Below are 10,160 nucleotides of genomic sequence, written 5' to 3' on the forward strand. Positions count from 1 at the left end.
CACCGGCGGCAGCCAGTAAATGGAATGGCTGTGGGGAGTGACGGGGCGGCAGGCGCTCCTGCTCGATGCCCCCGTACTGTACCGAGGTGCTGAGCCTCACCAACCAAATGCGCCTCGCGGAGATTATTTTGCTAGGCGAAATTATTCGCTACCATGGAAACAAGTGAAGCATGAGCAAAATGATTACAACCGAAATAACTACTTAACAAGTTAGTTACTCGCAATGAACCTTCCTCCCCGCAATCAGATTTGCCTGAAACACCAAATACTCATCTTCCCTACCGAGGTGCTGAGCCTCACCAACCAAATGCGCCTCGCGGAGATTATTTTGCTAGGCGAAATTATTCGCTACCATGGAAACAAGTGAAGCATGAGCAAAATGATTACAACCGAAATAACTACTTAACAAGTTAGTTACTCGCAATGAACCTTCCTCCCCGCAATCAGATTTGCCTGAAACACCAAATACTCATCTTCCCTGTGAAAAAGAGACAGTTAAGGCTTTCTGGCAATTTACATTTATTAAAAGTCTCTATTTTTGTCTTCATCTAGTCACATAGCTTGGATCATCCACATATCTTCTGACTAAAACCCTGAAAACACAATGTCCAAGACTTCGGGAACACTCTGTATTTGACTAGCGCCAAGTGGAATGTATTACTAGATTACACATATGATCTTCGTTATCTGGGATATTTTGCATTTGGCACGGGACCCCTGGAAGATAACATGCCAGAATCACTTACTGTGCGTTGGGAGATGGCTGAGCAGCCTCTCCGTGAATGGCACAATGCTGCTTCCACATACAGAAGGGGAAAAAACACCCTGGAAATTTGTGAAATCTTCAGTTTTTACCTTTAACTTCTTTGACCATAAAATCTAAATAATAAAATCAGCTGGCGGAGGGTGGGGGGGGACTTTTCAGGTATTTCCTTCTCAGGTTCTTTAAAGATTTGTTCATAAACCTTTTAAAAATTATGCTTAATTTTTTTCAAAAACCACCCTGCTTCTAGCTTACACCAAAATAGCATCATAAACATGTTTCACGCTGAAATAAAGAGCAGCTTCATTACCAATATTTTAACACCTTTAGTGTGTAGAGACACATACCTATAAATGGTCATGCAGACTCAGAAACTGTGAAATTATATTAATAACTTTCAGCATGTAAAAATATCACTTTCAAAGACCTGGTGAGGCGTGCATTAGGAAAGGGGAAGCTGCCAGCAACTGCAACACAGAATTTGGCTGTCCCTGCGAAGCATCCGAGATGTGAGCAGATGCCCGCCAACGCAGAGCAGAAACTTGGTAGCTTGGGCTTTGCCACACATGAAAATTTGGCTTGAAACAAGTCTTTATTACTCTATATCAAATAATTTGAGGTTACAAGACCTGATGCTTAAATCCAGGCCTCAGACATTTCTGTTTCAAGCCCGTAATTTGTGTTGCACTGAAGTATATAATTAAGCAAGTTGTGCAGTTTTCATTAAAGGACACCAAGAAAAAGTAAGAGGAAAATTGCAACTGCGGAACAGGTCCAGGGCCAAATACAACTCACCCGAAACCTTTGCTGATTTCATACACGTTAATGGAGTTAACAATCGAACTTATTTTTCCTGCCTCTGAGTATCAGCCAAGAAAAATACCCAAAAGATTACTTTTCCAATGTATTTCTAGAATAACTTAGCTCAAAGTGCTTCCAAGGAGGACATCTGATGATGTGAAACAGTCCTTACATGCCTATTCATCACTATTTTGTGAGGAAAGAGGAACTGTATAGAAAAAAGGAAGAGAAGCAAAAACAGGAGGCAATGAGTAATCTGCATATTTTCATCTCTTGGAAGTAAGGGCCCAAATTCCACTATAATATCTGTACAATTTACTGTGTTTCTCTGCTGCCGGCAGTTACAGTCGAATGAGGCAGGGATTACAGCATGGTTACACATCTGTGCGCCGCCATGCCATACAGCCATCCCAGAATTCTTCTGTAGATCAAATACCTTGTAACTCCCTTTATATGACTCACATGGCAAGGCAAGATTTGTAAGGAAGGCTTAACTTTCATTAAACCGAATGCTACAGCTGGAGAAAAAGAAGACAAGCTTTTAAACACATAAGACTCTCGGATTTGCTTCTCTTTCAGGACTGAAGAAGAGGACAACGGCACAAACAAGCGTCTGCTTTTTCCAGCTGCGTCACCTCGCCTCACTTACATCCTCATGCCGTCACAACTACAACAACGCTACCATTAAAAAACCTTAATCCTCTGAATGCTAAATAGCCATCTCCAGATGTCACAACGGTTTCTTTGAATAAATACCATCAATAAACTTTAAAATGCCCCAAAGTAAGTCTGTCCAAAGTGGGTGCCACCACATTTTATGAAAGTGCCCTGTATATAAACCAAGGACACCTGACGTATAAAGTGGTATAAAAACACAAACTGACTTGTGCTTCTAAGTATTTCCTGCCCTTTTAAACTTTGCACTTGTTCATTAATTTCAACAAATATTGAGGTAAGCCAGCTGCTGAGGTGAGAGGATTCATATAAATCCCTCACAGATGTTTGCTAACTTCAGATAGGAGCTTTACTATCTACGAGCCATTAATCAACCATTAACAAGTAAGTGTTATGGAGTCCCAGTATTAGCGTTTGCTGCCAGAGGAGAATAATGGATTTTGCAGGCTGGCTGTGTCTACAAGAAGGGAACTAAGCGCTCAGAGACATCTGAGATAAAACATTTGGAGGAGATCAGAAAACATGAGAAGTCATTTTGTTGCTCTTCAGCTCGCCTTAAGAGAAAGCACTTCACAAGAGTTAAGCATTTACACAACAAATCTAGCGGAAAGTTCAAACTTATCCATCAGTTTGGTGATGAAGAGGAATGTGTTTTGCAGAGCCAAACAAGGAAGTCAGGCACAGGTGAGAATTACTGCTCCTGTGAACAATAATGGCACCATCCAAAGTGTTACCCTCTAACTGAGAGACTCAGAAGCTACAAAATCACCTGCTCTGGCTCCAGGGTCCTCAGACTTCACGCGATACCTCTCACTATGGCCACAGACTTCAGTTCAAAACAAGACGAGGAGCTAAACTGGTGCATGCCGCAGGCAGAAGACGGACGTGGCTGAGGCAGCATCCCTCATTGGTGAAAGCAGCAGGGTCCATTGGCTAGGCAAAGCATTGCCCTCACTGCAGAACAAGGCAACACTTTCCCCTCTTCAGCCCTCTCTACCACAAAGTTTCTGCCAACTGGCTGTATGAAAAAATCCTTCCACACACCAGATCTGGAAAATAACTCTGATCCAGGCTATACAAGCAAGACATATTTACACTTAAGGAAGCATAAAATTCCTAGGTGAAAATGTACCTGCTGAGTATTATCCCACTCAGTGGCCTTCCATCTATGTCCGATGTCTAGTACTTATGGAGCAGGCAATAAAACAAACGAAGAAATAAAAGTGGAACTGAAGAAAAATGTTCATGCCTGAACCCCAGCAGGCAAATGACAGAAGATTGAAATATAAGCATCAAATATAGTTCATTCTCTTAATATCAAGGAGCGAGTCTTAAGACAGCTTGAAGGGAAGACATTATGGAGGTATAAGTGCATAAACTGCAGGAAAACCTGAAGTCCAAGGGCTGAGAGATCCCATCGCTAGACCCCTGTACTCTCCAGTTATTGCCACTCCCCATAGTAATAATCCCGTCTCTAATTTCACAGCCTCAGTTATGAACATGTCATCTATGCCCAAAAGGAGTATCACAGTTATGAACATAGCTACAAATACAATGAAGAAATAAGAGTACATGAAGAATAAATACGGTAGTACAGACAATCTAAACAATTTCAGTATTCTCCTGAAGGGGTTACAGAACACCCATTTTAAAGACCTGAAAACAAAGAGAGATGCCACAGAAGAAATTTTACAGACAGAACCAGAACATGTGTTGCTGGCTCAGGCCACTAGACTACACAAAAAGGTGCAAATGCCTTTAGGAATTCATTTCTAAGTTTCCTCTTTTGTGTCATAGCCAGCAAAAAGACCTGCAAGTAGTTTCAACTCATTTTCCTTTCCTATTTTGCTAGTCTGATGTTTTCACAGAATACTTTCACAGGTTTCTGAAATACTGTGGAATTCTCCATGATGACAAATATGAAACCAGGTATTAGTTAGATCAAAGACAAAAAACTTTCCAAAGCTCACATTCTGATTACTCAACACACCACAGAGCAGGAAAAAATATTCCTTACAAAGCCATACTTTAATTTCCCTCAATAATGTTTCTTCGTAAAGAGCTCTACGCAGCTGGAAGCATTAACAGCCTACCAGATGGTTCCCTTCTCGATAAACACTTATGTTTTGTAAGTTTAAAGTCTAATGAACTGTAGTGCAGGAAGACAGAAGTTGTGTATGCAGAGTGGTTCAAATGGTAGGTCAGGGCTGGGGCCGGGCAGTGGACTAGCTCCACAGAAACTCCCATTTCTGTGGCAGCTTTACGCTGGGGTAGGGAGGGAGGAGGAACGGCTGATGCTGACAGAAGGTGAAGACAAAAAATGCTGAATGCTTCATACCCACACACACCCACATACACAGCCCCACAAGCTGCTAAGGGGGGATGGGAGAAGGCCATGACCATCAGACCCTGGCCCACAGCATTGTCCTAAACAAGAAGGTGCTTCCAGAACCCTGGAGAGCCCGTATCATGCAGCAGTCCATGACAGAGATGTAGCTCAAATTAAATTGTATGGTCCCACAATAACCACTCCCAAGTTATGCCTGGCATTGCATAAGCATACAAGGCAGAAGGTAGGAGACATTAATCTTCTTCTACCCATGCCATCTCCCCATCAGGCAACCATAGCCAGCCACAAATTAATTAGAACTGAGCGTCCCAAATGTTGCATGCCCGGTTGCAAACTGGGGAGCAGCTCTGCTTGCCCAGTTGGGTATAAACAGCTTAGTGTGGCAGCACTGGGGAAATCCCCTCTAGGAGATCAGCCAGCGCCTGGGCTGGGTCTTTCACGTCTTTCAGCAGGCTTTATAGCTGTGCAGCTACCGAGCAGCCCAAATTGCGGTTGACAACCCGGTGTGGACAATAGCTCAAAAACATTTCAAGTTTTGGGCTGAGAAACTGCAAAACAGTACAGCCAGCAGAACTCACTGACTCACCTTGAGACTGATCGCGATCTGTTAAGTGCTTTGACAAAGATCAAAGATGGTGCAGACTGGCGTCTTTGGGCCAAACTCTTCATTTTCTGATTGGAAAGAGAAACAAAATGAAATCATAGGTGAGATTTGGAACAATCATTGCACGCATACAGAGCTGTCGCAGCCAGACTCCAATTCCATACCATGGGAAAAAGGCTGAGTTACAGCCATCAGCAGCCCTGGAGGGGGAAAATGGTTGTAAAATATCACATATTGAGAAAAACAGGAGCACGACCAGAAAGCCAGTGATAAAGAAAAGCCGATAATTAGTGTCTACACCCAGATACCTGAGGGACACTGCACACATTAAGTAAACACCTAGAGTTTGTCCTCAACCACTTTTTCTCCCTTAATAATCTATTGTACTTTAAATTTATCAAATATCCAGATGGTGGCTCCAATTTCAAATGCTTGACACATTTCTGTGTCAGGTCTGACATTTACCATAAATTAAGGTTTGGATTCTACCCACCTAACCTTACGTGCTTCATTGGCCTGCATTTTTTTTCCAAATCTTTAGAGATGAGGGCATTTTCCTTCCCTCCTAGTCTAGCTGCAGCATTACGTCTTGTTTCTCAGTAGTCAATAATGACATTTTTTTCATTCCTGATTATATATGGTACAAAATAGGAAAGTGGGAGGCAGGGCAGTTCCTAGCACAGAACTAGGAAAGGAACAGGAAAAAGGAGACACTCAGAGAATGCAGCAGGAAAAAGAAAAGATAAAGCATAGGGAAGAGATGAAAATGTCAGTAGCTGTCAAGGGAGCATGGATTCCCGTTGAGCGAAGCTGAATACTACAATAAAAATACCGAGCAAATAAACAACGCTGTTTTCCCCAGAGCTAGAAATTTTCAAAAGCACCCACAGGAGGCAAAACCATACATTTCCCTGAACACAGATGTATTCATCACTGTATCATCTCCCTCCTGCAGCCAGAAGCAGGACTAAGGAGGCCTGGCCTTAACTTGGGAGCTGCTCTCTAGAACCGGTTGTGCAGCTTGCTGCCAAGGTGCACGACCTCTCCTCTCACCGACCCTCCACCCGAGGGTGGTTGTTACCTTATTTAGCTCAAAGATGTTTTCAGAATAAACCGGTGAACAAAAGGAGTGGGGTTGAACTCCTCCTGAGACCTCAACAGGCCAGTTTCCAACACTGGAGCGGTCCCTTACACCAGCCCGGTAACCACTGAGAGCCCACAAACTGGTGAACCTTTGGCAATCACAAAGCCCCTGTTCTCAGCTGATGGCAAAGTAAGACTTTCTTCCTTTATGCTTAAAACAACCACTGACTACCAGGAACAGATATGTTAGGGAACGGCTTCTTCTGCCACTGCACGTGCTGGATGCGGCACACATTTCATTTGGGCAGGTGGACAGGGCGCTCCCCTCGGAGAAATGAAACCCTACAGCACCACGGGCTTTGCTTGCTCTGGAGAAGTGTGTTTCTTTCACTCATTGCAGTGCACTTGTTATTGTGTCATTTTTTTGGGTTCCCCCTTTATTTATGCAGAGCGGGCTTGTTTGTTTTGTCACATGCTCGGTTACAGCTATTGTGCAGCAATTGTTATAAATTCAACCATGTAATTTCAATTCACCTTTAAAATTCAGCCCCTCCTCCTTCTTTCTTTCGTCAAAAAAATAACCTTCTCAAGAGTGATAAATTAAGCCTGGGGACATTTAGATGTCTTCTATCCGATCAGAAAATGACTGGATAATAACTTAAGAGATTACTAACAACACAGATGCCCATTTTTGCTAGTTTCGAGCAAAAAAAAAGAAAGAAAATACTTTGCTAAATTTTGCTAGTGAATGAAATCAGTTTGTCTTGCTGCTAGCAAAACTGAGAAGCTGTTAGCATTTTAAAAAGCAGCATAGCTACAAATACGAAGGCAAAGAGAGACCTGTGTAACAATGCGGTCTAACATCCTACAGAAGACAAGCCACAGATTTCCCCCAACCAGCGTTTTTGTAGGAGTTTTATATAAAGCATCAACTCCCAATTGGAAATTCACTGTGAGTCTGATTATTGGGCAGGTGGTGTTCAGGGGGTGGTTAAAACTAGAGCATCTCAGCTCCTGCGAATGCAGTGGGGGTTTGGTTATCTTAAATCCTTTGGCTTATCAGGTCTGAAAAGAAAGCCACTGAGAAAAATGCAGCATTTTAAAATCTCTCTCAATTATGGCAATTTTTTTCATGCTTGGGTTAGCAGCACTGAATAGCGCCTATGACAGTGAGATTCCAGTGTTGACTTAAATATCAGAGGACCAAGGTAAAGACTAGGACTACAGAGAGTTTAGTAAGAGCTCAAATGACTGGCAGAGTCACAGAATAATTCATGCTGGAGGGGTTCCCAGGAGGTCTCTGTGCCAGCCTCTCTGGACCTGCTGAGAGCAGGACCTGTCCGAGCAGGCTGCTCCAGGCCACCTCCAGTCCAGGGCCACCTCCAGTATCTCCAAGGATGAGATTCCACAGCCTCTCTGGGAAACCTCTTAATACAGCCATTAAACAAAGCGTAACAAAAAAAGAGCCTTTAAAATATAAAAAGACCACTGGTGAGATTTGGAAAAGGGACATTTTCACAGCAAAAGTGAAGTGAGTCAGGTCAGCCATAAGCAAATAAAAACATCACACAGAGACACTGACTATGGGACAGAAAGGGGGGGGTGGTGTTTTTATTTTGCTACGTATGTACAGAGTTTGAGAAAATAAGTGGCCATCATGATATCTTGAATTGATTTACTTTGAGGAGGAAGAAGACAAATTAATTTTTGGCTAAGTTGGACCCAGATGCCTGCCCTCCTCAGTTTCATTACGTTTACATGTGCAAAGATGTCACCCTGGCAATGCGGAGAAGAGGAGATACATCCTGGACAGCTGCAGCGAGAGCAGATGTTTGGGAGCAAAAGGAGATGCAATGACCAATTATCTAAGCATGGGACACGGAGAAGCATTTCTCAACATGTGTCCCACATCATAACCTCCCATTTTTTCATGTAAATATTAGAAAGGTCAACACAGAAAAATCCTCATACTTGCTGGCTGAGTCACACCCATGTGAAATGTATCATAAAATCAGTATCCATAATGAATGTTTACAGTGTGCCAGATGCAAAGATGATAAACTCGTATCAGTCAGGGCAAACTAGGTTATTTTTGCCTTCCTCGCATTCAAAAACTAGAGTTCCCCCCCCCCCCCCCCCCCCGAATCAGGTTTAACTTCATACTTTCTGCATTTCTGCAGAAATTGCAGTTGTCTCGACTGCTTTTTTAACAGATACAGAAAGTTTTACTTTTTCAGTTGTTGGACTGGTGGTACGCATTAGCATTTGGCTAGTTTCTCATCTGGTATAAACAGACATAGGGCTATAGATTTCAAAAGAATTAATTTACACCAGATAATGATCAGACCCACGCTCGGGAACACTGTTTTGTAAACTGTGATGGTAGGTGGTTTATGAGCAGATCAGCCCACCGTGCCGAGGACACCTTGGAAGCCATCACTGAAACTATGCTGTCTCTCCTCAGGAAACAGAACCCCCATGGATTACAGGATTACAGCAAAACTTTCACTAGTATCTCACAAGTCATCAGCTGGAGGAAAAAATCTATTCCTGACTGCCAGTATTCAATGAATTTTGCTCACAGTTGAAGTGGATATCGGTATTCTATGGAATTTATATAAATTAATATATTGCCAAGTTAGGACATTAATTCCCGTTCTGTAAAAAAGGTAACATACAGCAGCATCTGCACGATGTCCTCAAAAAAATTGGAACTGAAGATAAAGTGCTCTCTGGTACTTTGTGTATAACTTGACTATATCAGACGTAGAAAGAGAGTGGCAGAGCATGAATTAAACAAAGAATGCGTGAAAAAACTCACAGTAACAGATACACAGTGTTTACAATATTTTACAAGTATCTAAAGAAGTGAAAACCTGTGCAGACAAATGTGTTCAGTAACATAGGGAACAACTGATGTCTCAGAGAGTGGTCTGAGCTTAGGATGAGAAAATTTTATTACCTGATGTCTATTTAAGATGTTCATATATGAACAAGTACTTAAAGGGAGCCTATAGGAAAGATGGGGACAATCTTTTTAGCAGGGCTGGTTGCGACAGGGCAAGAGGTAATGGTTTTAAACTAAAACAGGGTAAGTTTAGACTAGATATAAGGAAGAAATTCTCTACAATGAGGGTGGTGAAACACTGGAATGGGTTGCCCGGAGAGATAGTGGAGGCCATATCCCTGGAAACTTTCCAGGTCAGGTTGGACAGGGCTCTGAGCAACCTGATCCAGTTAAAGATGTCCCTGCCCATTGCAGGGGCGGGGTGGGCTAGATGACCTCTAAAGGTTCCTTCCATCCCAAAGCATTCTATGATTCTATGATTCTATGAAATAGTTGAAAAACGCATCTGGTTCCTGACTGTCAGGTGAACGCAGCAGAAATGCCTCCTCAGCAATGTGCAGACACCCTTGTCAAAGCCTCCCCAGGCATGAAAGGATTTCAGGCTCCTGATTTACAGGCTGGCTCCAGAAGTGGGTCAAGGCTGGGACATGTGCCTGGGTCATTTAACTGGGTGACCAGGACAACGCTCAGATGTGCTGGTACGGCAAGCTGAGGATTGCGCTCGAGTGGCCAACCTCTCCCTCTCACTGTTTTATTTTTCTAATAAAAGGAAGTCTGATTCTAACAAAGCCTACTCTTTCAAAGCATTTGAGTTAACAACTGTGAGGGATTGCACCCATGCAAACTCTGTTCTTGTTCTCTGAGCAACAAAACCTATCTGTGGCATGCATTTCTGGCTTGAACCAAAGCCATGAACCAAAGCACACAACACAGACCTTTACCAAAAACTGTAAGGCAAAGTTCAACTAACTGCCTGACAATCAAAAAATCAAAAAAATCCTCAACGCCTAGCAGTTAATTTTTCAGGACAACTGGG

The 10,160-nt window shown here is 42.7% G+C and overlaps 1 protein-coding gene across 1 annotated transcript in view; it reads right to left on the bottom strand.

Moving 5' to 3' along the window:
* ARHGAP20 (Rho GTPase activating protein 20) overlaps nucleotides 1–5,258 on the bottom strand; it is a 54,150-nt gene extending 48,892 nt beyond the window's left edge. Inside the window, exon 1 of the mRNA XM_035903775.1 lies at nucleotides 5,176–5,258. Within this exon, the coding sequence (XP_035759668.1) occupies nucleotides 5,176–5,258 (83 nt within the window). The remainder of the gene's footprint in view (nucleotides 1–5,175) is intronic.
* Nucleotides 5,259–10,160: the final 4,902 nt, after the last annotated feature.

The sequence above is a fragment of the Egretta garzetta genome, unplaced genomic scaffold (assembly GCF_000687185.1).
Source record: "Egretta garzetta isolate BGI_Z169 unplaced genomic scaffold, ASM68718v1 scaffold401, whole genome shotgun sequence".
NCBI lineage: Eukaryota > Metazoa > Chordata > Aves > Pelecaniformes > Ardeidae > Egretta > Egretta garzetta.